At 47.6% G+C, this 26407-nt stretch overlaps 1 protein-coding gene across 3 annotated transcripts in view; it reads right to left on the reverse strand.

Moving 5' to 3' along the window:
• RASAL2 (RAS protein activator like 2) overlaps positions 1-7424 on the reverse strand; it is a 162572-nt gene extending 155148 nt beyond the window's left edge. For all 3 annotated transcript variants that reach the window (XM_021545899.3, XM_021545896.3, XM_021545893.3), the window contains exon 1: positions 7207-7424. In XM_021545899.3, coding sequence (XP_021401574.1) covers positions 7207-7354 — 148 coding nt within the window. In that variant the 5' untranslated portion in view covers positions 7355-7424. The remainder of the gene's footprint in view (positions 1-7206) is intronic.
• Positions 7425-26407: the final 18983 nt, after the last annotated feature.

The raw sequence follows: 26407 nt of genomic DNA on the forward strand, positions 1-26407 counted from the left end.
ACTGTTACTGTGAAAGCCTAATACTGGGAGGGATTAAGTCTGAGATCATTTTTAGTCACAGATTCCTCAACACTTCTTTTCCTCTCACCACAGTACTGATTTCCATTCCCACACCGCCTTGGAAGCTGGGACTGAATACACACAATCCCCTCCCAGCTCCTGATACTCCACCGTGTAATCCTCCATCCACTTTCAAACACATTTGCCATTTTTCATGTTTGCTATATCCTTTATTCTCTGGTCCTGGCTACAAATTCCAAAAGACAAGCAAAGCAGCCTCTGTCTATACGGCACCAAGCACATCTACAGTGCAGCACAGTGTAAATAAAATGAATTATCTTAAGACAGAAAAAACCGGGGTATTTTCAATTAAACCATTAATAGCCAAGAATGCAGACACAGCACTAGAGGAAGAGAAAAGGTGCCTGCAAGTTTTAATCAAGCCAGAAACTCAGAGAAGCATATGCATTCTTATGCAAATCTACACCAGACGCATCGAACATCTGCTGAAATGGGTGTCGTTTTCCCACAGTTTGCAGAATTAATGTGTTTAACTAAGTGCCTGCCAGTGCTTGCAGTGTAAGAGCTAATTTCTAATGGGGTATTCCCAGTTGGAAAAAAAAAAAAAAAATCCCTTTAGATAATAAAGGATCTAAATCCAGGACATGGTTTTACATTTACTTAAGTGCAAAGACCCCTTCACCTCCAAGAGCTCCTTACTTGCATTGCTCCAGCTTGCTTTACAATTAAAAATAATCCCGACTCTTGGAGAAGAGCCTTTCTACATTTTTGTGACCTTTTGAAACCCTATTAAAGAGAATTAACAAATGCTATTCCCTCCTGATCAATTTTATAAAGGTTTTCTGAGATAGGAGGGTGTCAAAACACACAAAGGGCTTTGAGAGAATTGTACAAACCAAAATGCAGCAATATTTCTTTTCACTTGGTTACTTTCCTTGCAGATACAATTTGTATTTCCATGATTACTATGTGTCTTCACAGAGGATTTTGAAAGAATTCAGATGCGGTCTTAACTTCTGACCCTGAGGCTAAAAAGGCATATATGTAAAAAAATACTGAAGTCTCAGCTATTTTTTATGAAAATCTATAAATATCAGTTAAAAGGAATCCATGATCTCATAATAAGTCAACAGGTCACAGTTACGCTCTTCTTATCTTCCCTTTTTTTTCTCCTATTGTTTAAAAATAGGAAACAGCACCACATGAAAATGTTCAGCCAGAGATAAATTGTGTGACTGAAATACAGGAGTCAGGAAACCAGTGTTTTAAAATAATGTCATCCTCATTTTCCCCAGCATACTCTAGTATTGTTGATGCCTCCAAATATTTAAGTGACTTAATAAATTGGTAACCTAGGCAACACATGCAACAACACAGCCAGTTGAAGGAGTCCAGCTAAAAACTCCCCCAAAAAATTTATAACTTCATTTATATATAAATTCCTGTCAGTGTTCCTTAAAAAGAGGAAAGGCAAACAGCTTTAACGTCAAAGGGCTGGGAGTAAAGCAACCAAGGAGAGAAACAGGCTGTGTCCAGCCCTCAGCTCTACTCCAAGTCACCTCTACCAGTGCACAGGAGAATGAGCAGAGAGGCTCCCCAATTCACCCTCTGCATGCTTATAAGAACTCCCCGTGTCAAAAAGGGCAGCTATAAGAGGAGCTGTCACAGAGCAGGCATGAGCAGATCACCTGCAAGAGCACCTCACTCATCTTTTGATATTCCTTGCTGCTGGCTGGCAAGGGAAAGCAGCATCTCTGCCCACAGCACACTAGACTGTTTTTCATCTGTAGCAAATGCAGTCACTTAAAACCTTGGTTTTGATTAAACTCTGCCTTTTACAATGGAGCTCCAACTAAAATTCATTGTTGCTTATCATCTCAACAAATCTAACAAAAGCTTTATGTTGTCAGTATTCAATGTCTGTCCCTCATTCTGTACCTGAAGGCTACGATAAGGTCAAACATCACCACAGCAGGCATTGTCCAAACACTCAGGAAATGACATTTCCCGGCCCAACAAGGTTTATCTTCCAAGCTTGCTTTTGCACCAACTTTCTGGGCGAGTTAAAAATAAGCCTATTGATCAGAAGGGAAAGAAACGCTGGTGAACACTGACCTTCTCTCCTTTCCAACACAAGACTGGCTGCACAGATGCCGTGCAGTTCTCCAGCTCCCTTTCAGCTTTCCAGGGGTCTCTGCACCTTCACCTTATCTCCTAAAAGCAAATGTTCTCCTGCAAGGAATTGCAGCTCCATGGCCACTCAGAAAGGCAGCAGTATACAAACCCCAGCCCAGCTGACTATCCGCACACATCCCTAGGAGGAGATCCCTCACTAACAGCCATCTCACCTAGCAGATTGCCTCTCTGCCTGGCTACGAGAATTTTGGTCATTCTTTTGTTTGTTTTTACATTAACTACAGCATTCCCACCTGCCCCTTGTTAGACGGCGTCTAGAGTACTTTGTAAGGGAGCTTGTGGAGATGAGCGGTAAGGTTTGGGAGCGGAGAGGACGGGATGTTTCGGGCATCCTCGGCAGGTCCTGCACCACCGCAATGAAGATGCCGCCACCTGGTGGGACCTCCTCGGGCTCGGCTGGAGGCCGGGGGGCAGGCGGGACCCCGGGCAGGGACGGTGGCGGCTCACAGTCCCCATCCCCACACGCACATCTCCGAAAAAAGCCGGCCAGCAGCATGAGCAAGGCTGGAAGGAAAGGATCTGCTGACAACAAGATGCTACTCGTTACCAAAGCCTGCTGGTACTCATCCAAAGCAAGACGGCTTGGAAGCGGATCATCTCGGTGTTTTTAGATGTGACTGCAAACAGTGGAATAAAACAAGAATATAAAAAGAAAAAGGTAGATATAAAAAGCTGCTTTCAAAGTCATAGCGAGGCAGGCTGCAAAGAACCAGAAACCCCTCAGAACAGAGTTGGAATCATTGATATAAAAGAGCTAAGCAAGACAGACAACTGCTGGAATAGATAGCTCACAGAAATTGAGCTTTTGAACTGAATTTCACATGATTAGGAGATGTTTCTGCTCAGTGCCCAAGCCACAACTATTTTTTAATCTCTGCATGACACCATGTATATTACCATGGCTTCAGTCCTGAGCATGAGTCTGGTATTTTTTGAGAGCCAATACTTAAAAGCCTGGAACTCAGGTTTGAGGCAGCCAAGAGATGTTTCTGTCTGGTTGCACAGGGTCTAGGCGTTTTCTGGAGTTAGAAGCCCTGTCTGCAGATTGATATCCATGAAAAAGGCATGGAGCCCTTCTAGCCTATGCGTAGAGAGCCTCCTCCTTCTGCCAGGACAAAGGGGGGCGAGGAGGGTCATTCCAGCAGTGAGGAATGTCTCCAGACTGCCCGCAGGATTAGAGGACAAGGTGATGAAAGAGTCCACATCCTATCTGCACTCGAGTTTGTACAACTACCATCAGCTTTTAGCACTGCTGCTAAAAGAGAAAGACATTTCCTAGTCCAGATAAGTCCCCAGAGCAACAATGTCTGTTCGCAGGATGAGCACTCAAGAACAGACTCTTCCCTGTCCTATTTTTTACATATTTCAGCAACTCTTCTTTTGCAATTTTAGCACAGGAGCTTTTACAGCGAGCTTAGAGCAGGCACATCAACAATGAATCTGACAACTCCGTCACAGAAGTTTGCAACCTGTTTAGACACAGACTGTACATCAGGCAAAAAACGATTCTACCCCCATCACATGCAACATTTAACACCAATGCTGTGATGCTGGCTTTAGAATTCATTCCTACAAAATCCATGGATGTTCAGTCAGCCACACCAGGCAATGTAATTGCTCTGTTTCCACAGTTAGCACTGAAAATGCTGTCTATTCAGTTATTGCCCTGCCTCCTCCTCACAAAACCTGTTTCAAAGAGCAGAGAAAGAGACCTTGAAACATGGGTGGATGCTATCAAAGTCAGTTATCACTTTTAGAGAGCAGAAAAAAAAGTTTTTAAAAATCACAGCATTAATCCAGGCAAAACACCTCCCCCCCTCCTACCCCTTGCACACATGCCATGAGTCTGAATGGAAGCCGTCACCCAGAACACATGTCGATACATATTTTACAGAAACATTAGTTGTGTGTCAAAAACAGTTCTTGGAAACATCATCTAACAGCACTCACATGATTTGTGTTTCACGAGCAATTAAACCTATCACTCTGACAAGCAAATCTGCTGCTCCCGTCCACTGTTCAAACATCAGGTTAGAGGAAACTAATTATATTTCAAACTCCGTCCGTGGGTAAGGAAACTGTATTTCCATGATAATGTCCGGGCTAATTCACTTAAGCAGAAGCTGCTAAACCTCCAGAACACAGAATGAAACAGCCACCCTTGGAACTAGTGCAGCTAAGGCAGGAAATGCAAAAATAGCCAGACTGTGATTTAGATCTCGTAGTGAAGTCAGACAAGACCTCAGTGTCACACTGAAATCACATCCCAGACATTGTAAAGTCCTACTGTATTCACATCACTGTCATACTGCTGGCAAGCCGCAGAGACCAGCAATGATGGGACTTTACTGCTAAATTCTTTTCTCTGTGCTAACAGATGAAGTTTTACAGGCTCTGCAACCAGACCAGCTCCCCTCATGGCAGTAATTACTCCTTTGGACAGAGACAAAGTGGATGGCACACCACTGCCAAGTAGAGATGCACAGAAATAAACAGCTGTCTGTCTTTAAGTGGCCGCTGGGCTTTTTTTCTTCAAAATACAGGCTTCCACTACTAGGGACACTTTTCAGACAGTCACCTTTCATTTGGAACAACACCCCTGCACAGTGGTTCACGTTCACAGAGACACGTGGAAAAGAAATGCACTGACATCAAAAGCTGTATTTCTCACCATGCCAGAAAACGCTTCTCCACTTTTCATGTGCTTGATATTCCTTCCCTCCCCCAGCCATTCATGGTGAAATAATTAGTGTTAGTGTTCTCTTTGTTTATCAGACAATACAGACAATAAGGCTAAGCTTTCTGCTCCTGTTTTCTTTCGTTATGCTGCTCTGGTTCCTCAAACAACTGTGCAAGGCTTTACTTTTAATCCTATGAATAACACTTGTCACTCATAGGTTTGTAACCCATATTTAGCTGTGCACAAACATGGCACAGTTTCAGCTTGATTCATTGTCCACAAACTTCTCCAGATGTGCTCACAAAAAAAAAAAAAAAAAAAAAAAAAAGGGCTAACAAGCAGGAGGAAACAAACAAATACTAGCTAATCCAATTGCAATTTCTTAGGGAAAGGACAGATGACACTACCACATGAGATTCTTTATGAAGGAGAGGGATAATGAGTTGTTTTGAAACACAGACTAGGAATAATTAGTTATTGTCCTTGGGCTACGAGATGTATTTTTACATGCTTGAAGTGTATGCTGATTTTTATAGCCTCTGAGCTAGGTGGGCCTCGTCACAGTGGATTTTCCCCCATTTATCTACACGTTAACGTCAAATTACAAGCACATCGCAACATACGACTTTATCAACAAGCAATGTTCCTCACTGTGGCTAATTTTGAAACCACATTCCTGCTTCCACTCATGGAAGATACAACCTTGGGTAACAATCAGATAGACTGGTGCCAGACATCCCCTTCTTAAGTACGTTCTCATTTTACCTTTAGAAAGTATTCTCAACAAACAAACAATCTGAAGGCAAATGGCTTTCTTTGGAACTCCTCTCAAGAACAGCAGAGAGATATTTTTGCATAAGGCTGCATTTTATAGTCTCAGCTCTAGGCTGGGATTAACAAAAGCAAGGTAAGCAAGAAGCAGCAAGCTAAACACAGTGCAAACTACTAAAAATCCCAAACTTCTATTACAATTAATTCTTCTAAGTATAACTTTGCTCATTGATGTACCAGACAGAAAGCAGACAGACAACCTCATCTCAGGTGAGGGATGAGGGACCAGCTTTTCAAGCTTCCAAAATAAACACAAAGGTCTTTGAACAGACCATGCTCTCCAGAAAACCTGCAGCCTGATCTTCCTCATTTGACATGTGTGAAGGCTCAGGCTGGTGGTACTCACAATAATTACCTGCCATCAGCCAAGAAATGCAGAAGAGTTGTTGCAGATAACTTATTCATGTCATTGTTGTGTTTCAGGAATAACGCAACCAGTAACAGATCAATGACACAGGTAACAGAGGGCATTTGCTTCTAGTTTTACAGGTCAGGGAAAACCTGGAGAATCTTGTTGAGATTCAGGACAGGTGAGGAAGATGAAAGGGACAATCACCAGCATAAAACATGTTATAAAGTCACAATGAAAAAAGTGTTTTTACAGGTTCTCCATCATCATAGAAACATGGAGTAGTCTGGGTTGGAAGGGACCTTAAAGATGGTTTTGTTCCAACTTCCCTGCCATGGGCAGGGACATTTTCCAATAGACCCGGTTGCTCCAACCTGGCCTTGAACACTTCCAGGGAAGGGGCAACAATAATAATATCAAACAAAGGTAACATGTGCACACACCACAACTGGTGCCTTTTCAAGGCAGGACCATCAAATTTGTTACAGAAGGGAAAACAAAATAATGCCTGCAGTACTCTTCACTCTGAAACGTGGGAGTAATTATCCTCAGATTACCAAGACAAACAAGAGGCAGAGACAAGGAAAAGATAAAACAGAATTTCCACTATTTAGGTGCTGATCGAGAGATAAAATCCGACTGCACTTCAGCTGGGAGCCTAAACAAACCAGAGGCCCGGCCACATAAATCAAGCTAATTTTAAAAGGTTACATACCAGGGAGAGTTTGACAAAGAAGGGGAAACAACCCCGCGTCCTGCACCGCTGAAGATTCTAACATCCTTTTCATAAATTATAAAGGTGCCAATGTAACGCAGACCAGTAGGTCTGGGGCGACGGGACCCGCGATATCAGCACCTCCCAGGCCTTTAGTTGCTCATTAACACTAATTAGGTCCGGGAGCGCTCAGCCCTGCCGGCACCCGCATCCCGGACACGCATCCTGGGACCCCGGGCACACAAAAGCTTGGGACGCGGATCCCGGCAGCGGAGCATCCCGCAGCCCGGGAGCGGGGAAGGCGTGGCGCGGGGCGAGCCCGGGGCTCCGGGAGCCCGGCGGGGAGGCAAGGCGCCGCGGGGAGCCGGGGGAAAGAACTTGGGGCCGGGAAGTTTTCCGCCGCCCCTTACTTACCGTAGACGCGGACCCAGCCCTGCTGCTGGCAGACCGACTCCCGCAGGACGCGGTCCAGCGCGCTGCCCGCCTCCAGCTCCTCCGGGCCCGGCTCCGGCTCCGCGAAGGGCTCTGCCGCCCATGCCGCCGGCTCCGCCGCCGCCTCCATGCTGCCGTGGGGACGAGGAGGCGCCGCCACCGCCCGCGCTGCGCCCCGGCCCCGCTTCGCCTCAGCGCGGCTCCATCCCTCCCTCCCTCCCTGCCTTCCTCCCGCCCCCGGCCCGCCTCCTCCCCGCCCTCCGCGTCAGCGCGGGCGGAGCCGCGGCGGCCCGCCCGCGGCCGGAGGGGAGGCGGGCGGTGGCGGGGGCGCTGCCCCGCTGCCCTCGGAGCCGCGGCGCCCCGCCCGCGGCCGGAGGGGAGGCGGGCGGTGGCGGGGGCGCTGCCCCGCTGCCCTCGGAGCCGCGGCGGCCCCGCCCGGCCCCGCCCGCCCCTCGGGCAGCCCCGGGCCGCGCCGGGCCGCCCGCAGGGGACTCGAGGCGGGGCCTCCCCTCAGCCCCGCGGCGCGAAGCGGAGTGGCGGCCCGGGAGAGGCGTCCCCGAGGAGCACAGATCGGGATATCCGGCCCCATCTCCCGGTACCGCCGGGTGATGGGGTAGTGTCGGACACCGGCTGCCGTGGGCTTCCCCGGGCTCACACCTGCGCTCGCACGCCCGACTGAGGCTGATTAATCTTTCATGCACTCACACAGGCTGTTTCTCTCAGGTCCTGAGTGCATGAAGGATGTGCTGCCGGGAAAGGAGGGCAGCTGATTAAGTGCATTTCATTTAGGGGATTTGTGGGCTGGTTTGTCCTGAATGTCTATTTACTGACCTCCCCCAGTACACCGTGTTTCAGTTTTCTATTTCTCTTTTGTATTTTGGTGAATTTCCCAGTGCTTAAGGTACATGCTCTTTAAAAGTCTAGAACAGAACAGCTGTGAATAAAGCATGCATCCTGCAGTGTCTTTTAAATCATGGCATTGTGACTTGAATTTTCAGGGAAGGTGGGCAAAGGGGTTCAGCTTACTTTGGGTTCCATCTCTGTAATCTCTTGGACTGAGTCTGCACCTGTCCACGATCGATATGAACTGTGTGGGTTCACCCAAGCACTCAGATCCAGTGATTATCTCCACTAGCACAGGCTGTTTCCAAGGGCTCACCTCTGCACACAACTTAGAGGCACTAACAGTTTTTTCTTGATTGAAAGAGCAGTTGATTCAGTGTGGACCTGCAGCAGTTATGCTGCCATAAAGCTGCTTTAAAGTAGGTAACAGCTCCCACACCTTCTAGCCACACTTCTGTCATCTTGTTTTCTTTTGCAGTGGAGCAGAATGGGGTTTACACAGCAAGTTGTGGCTGAAGAACAGCAGCTTTACTTAAAAAGGAAGGACCATAACTCTTCTGAGCTCTGCAGCTTGACAGGTCCCAATCCATTGCTGGAACATGAAGGTTTGTCTTAGGAATTCCCAAAAGCTCCTCTTGGGAGCTGAGGACTTGCAAAGTGGCAGTGAACATTGCCCTCCTGATCCAAGTGAGTTGAGTACCCTCACATCACATAGTTGTGTCTGTGATAGAAGCTGCATTTCCTCCTCAGTGGAGGAGAAATGTCCTGCCAGCCCCATAATTAATTGATGAAACCTCATTTCTGTGAGTTTCTGTCTCATGCTTGACTGAGAACTTGACCTGAATCTTGCCCTACAATTGGGTCATTCTCTACCCAGCTGGGAGAGAGCTGGATGAGTGGGCATATGCACCCTGCTGTGATTTCCAGGCTGAGTTGGAAAATGAAGAAACCTCCTTCTTCCAAATATTAGGTTGTTTCATGATTGGCAGAACTGGTGTAGTCTAGTTTCCTACAGATTCATACCTGGCAAAGGATGGACACCCTCAGTGAAGAGGTTTATAGGATCTCACAGAGCTAGGATTAGCTCTTGGACCTTTATCCCTCTGTTTTGTTTAAAACAAACCAGTGGGTTCAGCACTTCCTGAGGGGTAGGAGGTAAGAGACAGGACCAGGGGAAAGAAAGGTTCAGTGAGCTTAATGATGTCACCCTCAATTCTCTGGGAAATAAAGGTCTTTAAAACTACCCTTTTAACCAGGAAGAGTTAAAGCAGGATGAAATCTGGAGAGGATTTGACCCTTCAGCACTGTGACAGGGGTGATTCTGCAAAGCAACAGCACAACTGGGGCACCCAGTAACATTTGCTTGCTCCTTCCCACCCTAAAACATGTTCTGCAGCGTGGTTTCCAAAGTTCTGGGAGTTGAGGGTGTGCAGGATGCTCCTTCCAGAGCAGATGTCTGCATAAATTGCCATAATAATACAATAAAGCAGTAGGAAAAGCAGCTTTTCCCTCCTACGTGCTCTCTGCCCCTGCTCATTCCCAATGCTCCTGATAATATAAAATGTATATATTCTCCCAGCTTATCATTTAGTGGCCACAACCCAATAAACTCCTCAAGGTTTTCCCCTCCTACTCTCCCCACAGCCTCCTTCTTGCCACCAGCCTCCCAGAGACATCCCCATCCCTCCCACGAGCCTGAGCTCTTTCCCTGCTGCAGGAAACTTGCACAGGCGGACACGGGGGAAAGGGGGATGGAGCTGCTTTGAGAGGCAGGAGAGGAGCTGGCGTGTAGTGAGGGAAGGATGTGACTGCTGAGCTTCTGCCAAAAGTGGAGATTTAAAAAGCTGCCACACAATCCTGGGACAGCATTTATGCAGTAGCGGCGTAAGACAGCAGCAACTGGTTCCCATCAAGTGAGGACTGGTTGTATCTGCAAGTATGATCAAGCCATCCTAACAGCAAGGTCTGGAAGGACTGGCTAGTGTGGTTTCTGAAATTCACATGGCAGCAGAAGACAAAATTCATTCTCCAGCCTTTATTTGTGGGGTTCAGGGCAACATAAACAATGGTAAAGAGCAGGGATGACTAAAATAGGAAGGCTGGTTTTGCGGGCATGACAGGAGCAAAAATAGACATATTTTATAAATAAAGATGTTCTGGAAATCAGAGACTCCCAAGTTTCATGCTCACCAGTTCAGCTGTTCTGGCTGGGGTTCTTCTCCACCAGTAGTGCTCAGGAGATTTGTGAAGGCATAAATGAGCAGTAATATAAGCACATGCATGAAATTCCCTTCGTGTAAACCAGCCCTATTAGTTGATCGACTTGTGAATATCATTTTAACCCACAGACTCTAGTTTAATTAGGGCTGGGGGTTTGCTCAGAATAGATTAAATCCAAGTATTTGAAGAGACCTGCACGTGTATTTTTGTTAAGCCCAAGACTGCTGTATGTTGTTAAAGAACTAAAAGTACACCAGTGTGGCTTGAGAAAAGAAAGCTTTTGAGCTGACCTTCTTCCAGGAGAATGAATTCATGTCTTCAGAAGTGAGCAAGTCTCACTTCAGTGATCTTATCTCAAAAACAAAAAAGGCAATAAGAAAATGAGAAGAGACACGGAGGAGGGCAGTAAGGACAGTGGAAGTGATTTGATAGATACCATATGAGAAGGAAAGACTGGAAAAACAAGGAGACTCCAGTTTGGAAGAACAAAACCTTGGGGCAAATAAAGACAGAGAAGTCTGAAGAGGTCAAGAGAGGTCTGGTATGGACCTGGAATTCTTTTTCCCTTTTCTTCACAACAGTAGAACACAGAGAGAAATGTTCATGAGCCAGGTCTGAAGCAGACAAAAGGAAGTACTTTTTCACACAACACATAATTACATTGTGGAACTTATTGCCACAGGATGTCATGGAGGCCAAAAGTATAAATGAATGAGAAAAAAAACAAAACAAAACAAAAGGGATTACACAAATTCATGCAACCTCCGGCTTAGGAAGTCCCTCAACTGCTGATTACCAGGAGCCAGGAGGAAATGCCAGAGGAAGGATCACTTTATACTCTCCCTCTTCCGATATCCCTTCCTAAGCATCTGCAGCTGGCCACAGCCAGGCCCTACTTGTTGCCCAAGGTGCACGTTTATTCTGAGACAGTCTGACGATGTTTAGATCCTCCTGGGAGCTCCCTTCTGGATGGAGCCTTAGGGACCAGAGGTATCTCCTGGAGAGATACAGGACTGACCCCCAATTTTGTCCTGCAGCCCAATGTGGCCACAGCAAAGTCTGTGGTGGCCACTCCTTGCTGATTTAGGCTGGTGTAATTGAGGCCAGATTGAGCCCCGGAACCTTCAGAGAGACTGTCCCCCTTTCCCTGCCCCTGGGATTAAGCACTGAAATCTCTGTGCTAAAACCCTCTTTGAACGGGATGGCAGATAATGCACAAACTGATTAAAAAAAAAGAAAAAAAACAGCACTGGGGAAAGTTAAATATTAAAGAGCCAAGGCCCAGTTTTAACTGCTGCTGCCATCCCTCCTTCATCTCGTGCCAACTGCCTCCAGGATACATGTGCTGACACTGAATTTCTACCTCACAAAAGCGGCTGCAGCATGGGTTTTAAAACTCAGCCCAGTAATACTGGGATAGGAAGCAGAAAAATAGAACAAAGGAAGCGAGGGACTCCTCTTGTTCCCACTCTGACCATGCTCAATCCATCCCTGCAGCATCACAGGGCATGGTACCCCTACCCTAGTGAGGCATTTTGGCCCTTTGACTTCCCTACATTAGTTGGTTGAAAATATTTTGCTGCCTGCTTTGCCCTGCTGTAACTAAACTATAATTTTCACTAGCAGAGAGGAGGGATTTGGGAGAAACATCTGGTCTCATTTCATCAGGATAACAGCTCTGTCTCTATTTATACACGCGCCGGGTTCGTTGTGGCTCTCAGCTGTTCTTCTCCCGACAGTCCCTTTCAAGCTGCCGTGTCCTGCTCTGTTGGGGCAGGCATCAGGTCGAGGCCAACCTGCTGCCATGTGAAACAGGAACCAGGCCCAAAACATGTGAGCTTGTGAGAGCTTGTCCCCTCCACACCTGGGGCTTGCTGTCTGCCACGCTGCCACAATGTGCTTTGATGGATGTTTGCTCCTGTCCTTGTGTCCTGCTGGGAAGAAAACAAGGAAAACCCATCTGACTAGACAGTTTTCTGGATGATCTTTAAGGTCCCTTCTGACCCAAACCATCCTTTAACTGGAAAATAATTTTCTTGGTAATCCCAGAGATTTTGCTGGTCAGGGATCAGGCCTGCAATGAGTCAGCCTTATTGGTCTGAATACACCAACCTCAATAGTCTGAATTTTTCTCCTGAATCACAATGTGGATTATGGAGGAAAGCTCAGACCATTGAGGAAAGACCAGCTGGCTCTGGCTTCTCTGTAAGGTGTTAGCAAATAAACTGTGACCCTACAGAGACATGGGAAGGTCAGGGACTCTGCTTGGGAAGGCAGCACATCCTACTTAATTCACCACAGTGGGGAAAATCCGCTCTGCTGCCTCCCCTCCAGTGCTCACAAGACATCACATCTCATCCAGCATGTTTTAAAAAACCCTCAAGTCAAATGGCCAAGTACCTGGAAAATTACCACGTAGCGCGTTCAGCAGTGCAAGTGTCGGTCTGAAAGGAGCGTCGTACCCTGAATGATGATGGGGTGTGGGTCAGCATTAATCATCTCAAGCAAGTCTATCCCACTGCCCTGCTTTTCCCTCAAACAGGCCATGCCTCTGCTCCCATCCAAATCCACTATAGCTCCACGTGCCCCCAACACCCAGCATTTCAACATCACTCCTTCTCCTCTTTTCAGCAGCTCTGGACTGTTCATTAATTATTTTCTTACACTCAGCTGCTAAAGGAGGAACCACTCAGAGACACGGGGTTTTTTGTAACCCAAATGAGACCAGCATTTTCAGATGCTCCTATTGATTTTACTAACATTGCAAACTCCCTGGAGCAGGGTTGAATTTCATCCTGCATTTATGCCCTCTGATGTGATCCAGCCCCTTCAATATACTCCTTCAGAACGCTCTTCTCAGCTGTGACCCGAGGTTGAGTAGATCAATATTTGTTTACTCAACTTGGGTCTAATTTTCATATGTGCTGGGTAATCCAAGTCCACCCAAAAGCAGCAGAAAGGGCCACTCATGCCTATTGTGTAACTCAGACTGAAATGTGGACCCTGCCTGAAACACCAGCCTTTTGGAGCAACTCGAGGCAGGAAATATGACTCAGTCTTGGGAGAACATCATCCAGAATTAGACCCTGGTGATGCTGTGGACAATTCGGGCTGAGGGGTCACCAGCTGAACCCTTGTGAGCTCTTCACTTCCATGACTTTTCTGACTGAGAAACATTTTTCTTCCTCATTTGAGTAGTTCCTTTTGCAGCACATCAAGTATTTTTGCAAAATGTGTCAGAAGTGCAGCAAACCAGACAATTTCTATGTAATTGCTGAGAAATGTTCTCTCAACCTAAGCAAAACTATTCAGAGGAGACCAAGGAAACAACCTGAGATAACAGCACCTTATCTTTCCAATGGGATGTTCTTAGGGTGAAATGTGCCTTCATGCCAACCCCTTTATAAAAAGCAAATGTGAAGGCATATGCAGCACTAAATGTAATTTTTTTCCCTCCTCATAGCAATTTGAGGAGGAGGGAAATTAAGAAAGGCTGGTGCTGGCATAGAAAGGTCTGATTTTGGAACTTTTCTTTGGAAACAAAGCTCAAGGGATGGCTGGATGTGGCCATGCCAGGGTACCTGAATTCTGATTAAAGGCTCTCACAAGTCAGCACAGAACCCTTGTTAAAGAAGGTGGAGGATCCTCTCTGTCTGCTGGAGCTGCTCAAATCCTCTTCCATGACAAGACATCCCCTCCCTCACCTTGGAGGTCAGGAATATCCAGACTTTAAAAAATCCTTCAGCCTGTCAAAAGCAGGCAGCTGGCTTTAAAGCCCAAATGACTTTTTAAAATTTCTCCTTTTAATAGTGGATGCCTGTCTGCTGCTGCCCTGACTTTAAAACAAACTAACCAGCCTCCAGCAACCTTCAGAACAGATCTGTAAAGCTCTCCAACTGAGTGGAACAAGCAAAGGCAAGACTGTGACAAACCTGCCAGCTTTCTCTTCATGGGCTGGATCATCTTCAGGGAGCCCAGGACTGGCATTTTAAAATGTAACCTTTGAACAGGTCGTTTTTTTTGGTGGTAAAGCTGGTCCCCAGGACTCTGGGGAGGTGACAGCAGGTGCTGTGATGAGTCAGTGCAGAAAAGGCCGTGGGATGGACATAGGGTCAGCAAAAGGCTGCAGTTACTGGACTGTAACTCAGCCAAAGAGGGTTTTGTCTTTGAGCAAGAAGTGAGGCCAGTAAGGAAGGAATGATGTATTTATCTCTTTTTCTTGTCAGGCTCCTAGTTAGATTACTTGACTTGAACTTTGAGCAAAGAGTAATCACTAGATTTATCTACATCTCTACAACCATGGGCTTCTTTCTCCGGGCTGCCTGTATTACAAATGAAACCAACTTTCCTCTGCTGTATTTTTTTTCCTCCCTTGCCCAGATGGGTTCCCTTCCTTCACTATTATGAGCAGAGGCAGATGCAAATAAATAGGCACTTGTGCTCTGTTGTGTGGTTACCTAGAGAGGCTGTTGTTTGCAAACAAAGGCTGCACCAGGACACAAATAACCTCGTGTGGTGTAGCCTGGAGATGGCTCTTCATTACAAACACAGCCCTGGGGTTCTCCACACTGCACTTCCACATTTACCACGGGATCATTCACCAAACAGGAGTGATCAAGAGCACTGTGAGATGCTGAGACTTCTGAAGAAAGGAGGAGCAAACTCCTCCTCTCCCCTCCCAGTCCAGCAACCTATTGTTCCTTGAGATGTTTGAATAAAGGAAAAAACACTGCTCTGCAGCTTGTAACAGCTCACACACACACACAAATACAACATCCAGCCTTCTCCCCTGTCCTGTGAGCAGACCCTGACAGTTGATGTACATTCCCTTGCACCACAAACAGGAGCTTCTCCTGGTTTTACAGGGGATGGATGCCAGTTTGGGGAATTTCCTCCTGGACTACACAAAAGTGCTTGACTGGAGCTGCCAGCTCTCAAAGCCGAGTCCAGCCCTTTGTCCCACTAGGAGGGCACCTGCAAAGATGCTGGGATGGAGATGCACCCCTGCCACTCACCTGTGAACCTCCTGGCAGCAGAGCTTATCCCACGGGCCATGGTGGGTCCTGGTCCAGGAGCAAGCATCACAGTGATGTGGATGAGATACTCAGTCCCTGTTAAAAACACAGAGATTATTAAAGCTTTCTGCTGATGCTTGTGGCTGTTCAGGCCACCTTTAAAGTAAGGTGTAGGAACCCCAGAAGTGGGCTGCAGGAACAAAAACAGAATCTCAGTGCAGGAATGGTGGAAATTGGCTGTGTGGTGCTGGTCACAGCAGCCCTGCAGCCCTAAGAGTGCAATTAAGATGTAGGGGTGTGAGGAGGAGATTTGGGACCATGGTACAAAAGCAGGCTGAAAATCACAGAGACATCCTGGGAATTGAGATGAAGGACCTGAACAGCTACACCTCCACTGAACACGAGGATTTAAGCACATGACAACAGCCACAATGAGAGCTGTGCTGTAGCTTTGTGTTTCTGAACAGTGTTCTCTCCTGAGGAGAAAGTCTCGGCTCCCTTAGTTACCATGGGAGCCTCAGGTCTCATTCCTCAGGCCTTCATTTTTCTTGCCAGGGTCTCTGCAAGGATTTTGATGCTCTCTTCCACTGGGTGAGAGAGTACTAACCTACCTGGGTGTTTATTTGAAGAGATGAGCAGCAATCCCTCCAGGAGGCACCTGCTGCTCATGCTGTACCTTCAGGGCGTTTGGGGCATCAGATATTCCATCCAAGTCAATTAGAAGTGTCCCAGGAAAAAAATACAGCCATGCTTTTCCAGGAATATAGCAAATAATTTGGAGCATAGGTGACAGCAGTGCTATCCATATAGGAGGGGAGAGAGTCCTGAAGGTGTTGAGCAGACTGCAGCAACACTCAGCTGCTGCAGCACAGGAGAAGACCAGCAGCACAGGATGGTACTCTTTTCACAGTCCCTATTCTTCCCTTAATTACAAGCTTAAGCGATGGCTAATAAAGATGATCCAAAACAAATAAATTGAGAAGCTGCTGTAATTAGGTGGCTTTTGCTGCATACAGTGAGCCAGACCCATCTGTGTTGTAGTTCAGCAGAAGCCAGGAGGGCTCCATAAGGGATTCATTTCAGTTGCATCTGAGCTGCTTCAGAGGTGGAGCTGACCATCCTGTTTGCTACACTGCTAGCCAAGAAACACCTGCCTGTCCCCCAGAGAGTGATCCTGGGCAGGGGCATGGGCATGGTCATTCACAGACATTCAAGTTGGTTGCATCTGCCTTCATGGCAGGTACATTCAGGTGAGACTTTCCTTGCTTATGGGAGGGAAGCTGGAAGCTGGTGGGAAGCAGCATTTGTTCCTCTGGGCAGGAAATACCACAGCGATGACACTTGGTGGCTGTGCCCCTGGTTTTTAATCAGGGCTGTGCAGCAGAGACCAATTACTGCTGGCTGTGTGCTTATTTGATGGATGAAATGAGCTGACAGACTCCCTGTGGCAAAGTGCAGCAAAAGGCTTTTCAAGTTGTCCACTTCAGCTCACAGGTAAGGGCTGATGCCTGGCAAGGGCAGATGTGAAGGACAGAGTACACAGAGCCCACGCTGTGACTGCCCTGCAGATGTACAGCTTGAATTCCAGGAGCCAGAGCTCCTAACCCACAGCTAATGCTCCACAAGCCTCCACTGTCCAGTGCCCAGTCATCTGTGCAGCTACAGTCCAAAATGTTTAGGGCTTTCTGTGCATGAGTGCAGATTTTTGCCTGAGAAATACTGAGCATCTGGGAGTGCATTGGGTATTTTTCCTCCCACCTCTGTATTTTCTATGGGAGTGTAGTCTCAGCACTTCTATGACCACAGCTGATATTTTAAAATCCAGTTTCCCCCGAGAAGAGCCAATTCATGGTCCTTTTGCAGGATTCCAATCCAAGTTGTGCATGATGTCTAGTAACAACCTGGTATATCTAAAAATACCAGCACTCAGCTTGAGCTTGCTCCCCTTCACCACAAGGCACCAGGGCTAGTGATCATGACCCGAGTAAGAGAGGCACTCTCTCCCTAAGCTACTAAAATACCAGCTATTGGAGCTAATCCTAGAAGGAAAAAGAGGATACACAGAAAATCTCACACCCATTCAGTTACAGTGCATCCTGCACTGTGGCACATCTGCTGGAGCACTGATCAGGACACAAATCCTCTCAGTCCCACTTGCTCTTTAGAACTCTGGCAGGGTTGCATGAGAGGCATTCACCTCTCTTCCTGATCCTGGGCGCCAGACAAAAGGGTCCTCACATGCAAATGCCCTGCTTCACTCCAGATAAAGATGCACAGGTGGTGTGATCACCACTGCCAACCAGGAGCTGCCTCCAGAACAATCAGCCAGCCAAGTTTACCCCACACCTGGCATGACGTGGGTTGGACAGCCACGCTGGCACAGCCACACCTAACCCCAGCCCTGGGTCTCTGTCAGGTAGCTGCTGTGTGGGCTCTGATCTTCCTCTTAGGAAGCTCTAACAAATAGCCACACTGATTTCTCCACTCCCAAACTTTTTGTCTCATCATCCCTCCCCCACATGCATTCCCATCTGCCTTCTGGACAGAGAGTTATTATGAGATGTTTCAGCCCAAGAAGCATGTTATTTTCTCTGGAAATAGCTTTCTCCAAAAATCATGTGCAAGTGGCAGTGCAGCTTTGGAGTGTGGGATCCCCTGAGGGGAAGGGACAAAGCTGTGGTTAAACCATGGGGTGGAGAGTCAGCAGATCAGGGCTCTCATCCCCTGGCTCTGCGAGCTCTGACTCAACCCATGGCCCCTGAATGTTTGGTTTCCCCATTGGGAAAACCAGTGTGATGACACACTGTGATGGCATCACACAGCCCTTTTTAACTGCTGGGAACTACCACAGGCTTCTGCAAAGGCATCTTCTCTCGAAAAATACAAAAAAAAAAAAAAAAAAAATTCTAAAAAAATCAAACTTTTGGAAGCCAAAATGCTCCTCTGCGAAGTTTTCGCCTGGTGTGGATCGCTGAAGCTGGAAAGATCTACTTAGATACTCTAAATATTTACCCAGCATTTTTATATTTACCCAATACTGAAAGCACCAGTCAGTGCTCAATGCCCAGTCCCCTGAGGATGCACAGCTGGGCCCTGGGGTGCTGTGCTGGGAGCAGGACTGTGAGGAGCTGCAGTGGCCCTGTTGCTTCTCAAGTCCCCCAAGCTGGGACAGGGCAGCCTTTCTTTTTTCCCTATTCTCTTTCCCCCATCATTCATCTCCCCCCTTCAGCACCCTCTGGCTCCCCTAGGTGTGCTTGCAGCTTGGCCCCACTGCAGGGCTTCCTTTGCTTTCCCCCAAGCCCAGCACTGAAGAGCTTTGCTCCCACACCAACATTTGGAGCACTCCAAAGATGCTCCTCAGCTTCAGCTGTATGAGCTTTATGAATCACTGCCCTGGCAAGAACATGGTGGAATCTCCCCTCCTGCAGGCTCTGGTGTTCATCTTGGGACAAGCATCCTGAAGAGAAGATGCTCAAGGCTACCAAACTGGCAAAGCTTCTGGTCATGTGGGATGCCCCATGCCCTCCTCTGCAGCCCCACAAAGTACAGTGATCACTGCAAAGGCTTGTGTGGCACTTATTGGGTCACTGAGAATAATCTAATACCCTTACACTGGGAAGTAAATCAAGTCATGTTTCTCAAGGGAGCTTATACCTGTCCTGCCTGTCTTTGCTGCTCCTCTGCTCTCCTCTTTCAGCTCCAATCATCTCCCTCTCCAGCACCCCCTTCACTTTGGATCTCTCCTTGTTCCCTCTACAAACACTGACAGGGTAGTGGCCCCAGCTTCACACCCCGGAGAAAGCCCTGCTCTGGGAATTTGATTGTGCCTCCAGACCCCTTCTTCAAACCCTCTGTCCATTTGCCCTGAAAACCTCCTTAACATGAGAACCTGTTTATTTTTATAGTATTTGGGCAACACCATACAACAGCATAAGCCCTGTTTTCAAATCATCCGCTTTGAATGTTGCATTAGTAAGAAAAAAGTTCCCTCTCTTCACTGATACATCTCCAGACTCTTTACCAAGAAGTCTTTGTCTCCCTTTAGCAAATGTGGACACTGAATTTACACAGGTGTCTTAGCCAAGTTCTTCCAGAGGAGAAGCAGCAGCACAGCTGAAAGATGTTTTAAGTCCCATCCCAGTGAACCTTCCCAAGAACAGGAATAAACAAAAGTTACGTGCATGTTGCAAAAAGTGTACAAGATGGAGGAAAAGAGGAAGGTTAAATCCAGGATGCAAAGCAGTATGATGTTCACATCTCCCTCCTCTCCCACATGTCACTTCCAGTGTCTGCCAGCCCATCCCAACCTACACCCCCACCACAGTGGAGTGTTCAGGATCTACTTGCCACGTTTCTTGAAAAAACAAAGTGCTAAAAAAGTGAGTTTCTAATTTTTCCTAAATATTTCCACTGGGGAAAGGGGGTGTCAAGCTTAAAATCCACAAGGCCTCGTGTACCTGCACCCAGAAGCTAAAATCCATGCAAGCTTCCTACATTGATCAAAGACTAAAAGAAAAACACATCCAAAACTGTCCTAGCACTGCTGCTCCTCAGTGCTTGCTGCCCATTTCCCACCACCTCCCACGGGACAGCATCACTTGTATCAGGAAGATGATGCAGAAAATCTATCTGCACTAAGGATCTAAACCCTTGGAAGTGTCCTTTAATGATCCACCCAGGCTGGAAGAGCACCTTTCAATGCCTGGGTAATGCCTACATGGTCCTTCTCACACCCAGCTCTTCCTGCTGAGCCGTCTCCTTTGGTTTTGCAGTCCAGGTGTATCCTGTGCCTTGATCACAATCCTGAATCCAAAGGGGTGAAAATGTCTCCTCTCCTCTGCAAAACCACGCCGGTGTTCCCGAAGAAAGGAAATCCCTAGCCAGTGAAGCAGAGCTGTTGCTGGGCTGTTGCTGCCATCTTCTGCCCACCTGGAATTTTGCTGCTCACAGCTTCCCCAGCTTTTTGCCCATGTGAAGGGAAAGGAGGTAAGGAAATGCAGGGATGCGAGGGTTTAGGAACGGGCTCGTGTTCCCCCATCGGTCAGTGTGGGTGGAGACCCAGGGGTGTGCCATGGAGGGTGCCCCTTCATGCCTTGGCACCCTGGTTGTGGGTGAGGGATGCTCAGCTCTGCCGATGGAGGAGTCACATTCAGGAGATGAAGGGGGTAAATACACTCACTTAATGCAATTGCTAAGTGGACTGTTGCTAGACACAGCGTGAGCTGTTCACGGTTCTTCCTGAAAACACAGGGAAATCAAATGTTTAATTCAGAGAGAACAGCAGGACTACGTGATTTCTCTCCTGACACCCATCCAAAAAGGGATTTTTGGCAGGGAAGCAGAGTGAGTGGTGTGACTGGCACTAAAGCTGTGGCAGCAGAGCATGTCGTTGAGCAGAAGGTGAGGCTACAGAGCCATTGTTTTCCAAAACTGCAAAGACTTTTGTCCATTTGTTCAAGGCTTTCGTTCTGCCTGAACTGCTGCCTTGCAACCCTCAGATTACTTTTTTTCTCTTACCCTGTCATTTTTGGCAGAGTGTGATGTTTGAGGGAAGTTTATCCTAACAGTGGGCTGTTAAAAGATGTAAAAAAACCTACTAAATACCAAGTATTTTTACATCTTTTAACAGACTCAAATACCAAGCCCCACCATGGGTTCAGCTCAACAGATCTTTGGCCCCATAACTCTTTGGGATTACTCATGGCTTTAAGCAGGTGCTGTAGCAGATCCCTGGAGGTGTAGTATGAGGACATGGTGCAATTGCCAACCACCTGTGGCACAATTTCACTGGTGCTTGGCCATGGGACATGGACTTAATCAGTGTAAACAGCAGCAGCAGCTGCTCAGGGGCTGGCACATGAAGCATAACCCTACACCTGGGTATCTCAGCTGTCAAAAATTTGTCAAAAAAACCTGGCATCCTCTTTGGCACCTATCTGCCAAAAGGTGAGGTGATAATTTCAGGTTTGCATCTTGACTTTCTCTCCCTCTCAGCAGGGGAAAGCATGCAGGCCCCATGGAGGTGAGGACTGCACAGGGTCCAGCTGGGATGCTGCCAGTGAGAGATTCAGCCAGCAACCCCAGCCTGTTGAATTTCAACAGTCTGAAGTGTCAGGGGCTGCAGGAAAGGCAACTCTTACAAACTAAACCCACACAGATACAGTGCAAACTTCAGAACTGTTCAGCACAAACTTCCTACCCAGAATGTGACATTCCTGGTGAACCTGTTCAGTGCTGAAACACCACAGGCCACGTGAAGTGGTGAGTTAATTCCCCATTCCCCTCAGTGGGGAGCATCCTGAGCTGGCCCTGTCACAAAGCTGTCTCACCAAAGAGGAGCTCAGTGTCCTTGATGGGCTCCAGGGCAGCAGCTCTGGTTGTGAGCAGCAGTGTCTGTGCCCCTCAGCCTTCACCAGGGAGCTGCAGTGGGGTGCTGAAATGCCAAGTTCTCCACTCCTCTGAAAGATGGGAACATCCTGAGACAAAGCATTGAAATGAAGCAATGTCCTGAGGTTCATACAGAGAGACAACAGCAGAGGAAGGGAAAGGCTGCAGGAATAATTTCTGTACCTTGATCCATGCCACCCTCCTCCTCCTGCTCCACAGCAATTACATGGGCTGTGTGAATGGTACAGCAGTGACATTTTCAATACTGCCTGGAGTTAAAGCACTCCTGCTTGTAAAATTGGCATCAAACACTGGTCCTTGCTTAGCAGAATGTTTCACTTCACTACATCAAAGCTTTGTGCTGGGGAAGAGGAGAGGGGATGGGGCTCCTTTCTGTAGAGGTCTTCCTTGGGTGGCAGCACCCAACACACCCCCCTGATGGCAGGGAGGATCCCCTGGCCTGGAAACACTGCATCTTTCAGAAATCAATGATGTGGTTTTTTCCACTGTGCCATATACACATTTAAATATATACAGAGGAAGAGTTGGTCACACCCCAGCTTCCCACTTGCTTGAAAAAACCTCACGTGTGCAGCCTGAGGTTCTCAGTGCTTCTCTGAGCAGAGCAGCCTTGGCACGAGGTGGTGGATGTTCCTTCAGTCTCAGGTCATAGTGGCACAGGAATGACCCCAAATGGGAGCACGAGGGCACAGCATGAACTGCAGCTGGAGCAGAGAGGAGCTGAAGTGTCACACGGCCATCGAGGCCACCACTGGGGACAGGATCACAGAAAGGGTTGGGCTGGGAGGCACCTTAAAGCTCATCTCATTTCAACCCCATGCCATGGGCAGAGACACCTTCCACTCTCTCAAGTTGCTCCAAGCCCCATCCAACCTGGCCTTGAACACTCCCAGAGATGGGGCATCTGCAGTTTCCCTGGCAAGCTGCTCCAAGGCCTCACCACCCTCACAGTAAAGGATTTTTTCCTATTATCCCATCCATCATCTTCAAGGAAGCTCTGGAAAGTTGCTCTGAAGTAAAAACCCTCCTCAGCACTTAGGTTATGCCTCAAGACTACATGCAAGACCTCCAGTGGATCTTCTTTCCTCACTCCCCTTGCAGGTTCACATGGGAGGGCAGGATTGTGAGAGTGGGTTTTGCAAGAAGAAAAATCCTCCTCTTCCCCTCTAATCTGCTGCTTCTGAAGAACCTTTTGTGCCATGAGAACATTCCAAGTCCCTGCCAGGAAGATGTATTTTCCACTTTTTTTGTTTATCTTCTCCATTTCCCAGGAATGCCTATGTGGAGCACTCTCCAGACTAGAAGGGGTAAGACTCCTCAGAATTATTCTAGAAATATGCTTTTTTTTTTTTTTTTTTTTTTTTTTTTTTTTTTTTTTGCACAGGAACTCCAGAGTTCTGGTTCTCTAAGAAACAAAAATATTAAATCAAGAAATCCCATTTTCACCTCATCCTTTTAAATCTTTAATTGAGTTGGAGCCAAGGAGTCATTAACTCCTGGTTGGGTAGTGTAAGGCCAGGATTGTGATGTGCTTAGTGGCAATGTCATAAAAACCCACTCATTCCCATACTAAAGGGCTTGTGTTCTTAAAGAATAATGTGTTGGGGTAATGCCTTAGAAGTGGGTTAGTGGATCCCAATGCTCCTTTCATTTGCATTTTCCCCCTGGAGCACATTTGAAGGTGTTCAAATCATTTTTTAAACTTATTTGATGGCATTTTCATCCTTAGGTAACGGCTGAGTTCCACAGAAATATTTACATAGCCACCATCCAGCACAATCAAGGATGTAGAGCAGAGGAATACCCAGGAGCTGGTCTGGTCCTGCATTATTTCAACCCCAACAGTGGATCTCAGGAGTGGAAAGCCCAGACTCAGATCCAGACTTCTTCACACAGCCCATTCTGCCTCTTCCTTCCTTCCCTGCAAAGCCTCATGGCCATCACCATTAATACCTCGGACTGAATTTGCAGCTAAATGAAGCCTCCAACCACCTGCTCCAGCACAAGACCACAGGAAAGGTCCATGGTCATCATCTCCAGGTGGAAGCTGGCTCCTCACACCGCTTGTCCAACCCCTTCAGAAGGCTGGGGGCCACTTTTCCCCCATGACAGCAGCCTGATTCTGTGTCTGGGCTGCAGTCAGTGGCTATGGCAGCAGAGCATCATCCCTCACTTCCAGCTCCTTCTTCCAGGGCTGTACAAAGAGCAGCTCAGGCTCATCAGGGTCCCACTGGTGCCCATTTGGAAGCCACTGCCATAGTGGGGGGTGAAGCACAGGGTGCCCAGAGAAGCTGTGGCTTCCCCTGGATCCCTGGAAGTCTCCAAGGCCAGGTTGGACAGGGCTTGGAGCAACCTGGGCTAGTGGAAGGCGTCCCTGCCCATGGCAGAGGGGTAGGACAAAATGAGCCTTAAGGTCCCTTCTGAGCCAAACCACTCCATGATTCTCTATCAGAGCAGTGCCCCCATCAGCAGCTGCACAGAGAGGTCTGAGCTGAAATGAAGCCCAAAATCAGAAAGATTTTGGGCAGGGTACAGGTTGGTGTGCTTTGAACAGGGAATGAATCCATCCAGCCACCAGCAGTGACCAGCAAGGAAGGGACACTGCTCTTCTGCCCTCCCTCCACGCAGCCTGCCACATTCCCAGGTATTTCTGCCACACACCCAGGTATTTCTGCCACATTCCCAGGTATTTCTGCCTGAGGAGAATGAACGTGCTGTGACCCTGCATCAGCCCAGCTTGGTCCCAGGAGGGGCCATTACAGACACTGCCACCTTTGTAAGAGCCACTGCAAACAAAGGGACCCCGAGATGCCACTAACGAGCTGGCTCTTACTCTTTGAAGCTTAACGAGAGAAACCTGAGCTACAGCGGGCTGTGGAGTCACAAGAGCCAGAGCATTTCATCTGTCAGTGCTTCAATTTGTCTGTGCTGTGCCCTGCTGCTCCAGCATCGCAGCAGCTCTGGCGGTGCTGCAGTACCCCTCCCGGCTTCCTTTTGCAACTCCAGTCCTGCTTGGCAGTGTCTTAGACCCTGGAGGAAGTTTTTTAACTCGCATCCGTTCTTTAAAAGCTTTGCAAATTCATCACATCATGCACAGCTTCTCATTGTGGAAGAAAAGAAGTGGGTGTTTAGCTTATTTCACTGGTAATAGCAGAAAATGGTCTATTGCAGAAAAGAATTTGTCCAAATAAGCTGTGAGCCGTAGCCTTCCTGCAGATAAAATCCAGCTCATTTTAGTACCCTGGAAGCACTCTACAGGTATCCACTATTGAAGCATCATTGTACTTTAGATAAATGTGCTGCTTAAAGATAGCTGTCAGCACAGGCTGCTGAATAATGCCTTCATTTTATACACTTAAATTGTTCCCCAAGTTATTGGCAACACGTAAAGTTGGTAGTCTGACAGTAGAAAAATAGCCAGCATGATGGTGGAAGAGCAGGACTCTGACCCTGAGGCACCCACTGAGCTTCCAGCAGTGTAAAAGGGCTTTAATAGGCTACACCCAAGTTACTGCATTTATTAGTTGTCAGCCATCACCCTTCCATCAATCTGCTGTGGTGGAGTCGTGTCTTTGCTGTGCTCAGGTCACACCACTGGAGGTTCCACACTTCAGTTCCACACTGTACATACAGAAATCCTAAATAAGCAGATTTTAAGCCTGCCTAATAGCATATATTCTTATATAGTATTACAGTTACAACAAGTATTTATCACAGAGGGAGTGCTGCTTCCCTCTGGCATTTTTTTCTTTTGCTCTCCCTTTACTCACCTAAAATCATCTTTGAGCCTTGAGAGACCACTACATGTTATAACCTTACCACTTCAAGGGCAGGAAAGCCTTTCTAAGGCTTCTATTCCTCTTTCACGCATATTTATTTAAACTTATAAGCACCTTTATTGGCTCATAACTCTCGATTATTTTTTCAGGTTTTAGCCCTTACTTCTTAATCTGATGTATAACTTCAATAATAATTTCAGTTCAGCTCTTTCTTCAACACCAGCCCTACAGCACAGCAGCCTTTAGCTGCCCTGCCTCTCCCTAAGTGCCTCTGGTGCATCCCCACCCTTAGGCTGGGGCTCTAAATAAGCTCAGCCTGGGGGCTTTTCTGCTTTCTAAGCCTTAAGTAGCAACACTAATCTCTAGCTCAGCTCAGCACAGTCAGCCTGGCCTTAGACCCTGCTGCTCTGGGCCTGGCCAAGCATGTTTGTTCCCCTGGACCTGATTCCAGCCTTGGGGACTGACTGACCACCAGGACTTGAGACCTATTTCATCCCTACAGAGATGCCTGGACTCTCAAAGGGTGCTCAGCACTCTCTCCTCCAGCTCCAAGAGGAGGTAAAACCATGGCTGCTTATTTTATATTCTAATGTCAGCAATTTATCACAATTTGTTGCTCTTGCTGAATATTTTCCACTGTCCATGTGGTTCCTGGGTGGCACCTTCCCTGGAGCGGTGCTGTTTGTCCCACTGCTTTTTCCACTGAGGGCAGCAGGGGCTGTGCTACAGCTGGGTGGCTCCTTGGGGATGCTCTGTGGGATCTGATGCTCCTCTTCCCCCACATCTGGATGGCAGGAGGCACCCTTGGGACCTGTTTCCCATTTGAGCTCCTGCACCCCATGTGGAAGCTCCTGAGTGCTGTGGCAAGGCTGTGCCTCCCACCCTGGATTCCCTCAGCAGCATCAGGGGTGCAGTCAG

The sequence above is a fragment of the Lonchura striata genome, chromosome 9, assembly GCF_046129695.1.
Source record: "Lonchura striata isolate bLonStr1 chromosome 9, bLonStr1.mat, whole genome shotgun sequence".
Taxonomy (NCBI): Eukaryota; Metazoa; Chordata; class Aves; order Passeriformes; family Estrildidae; genus Lonchura; species Lonchura striata.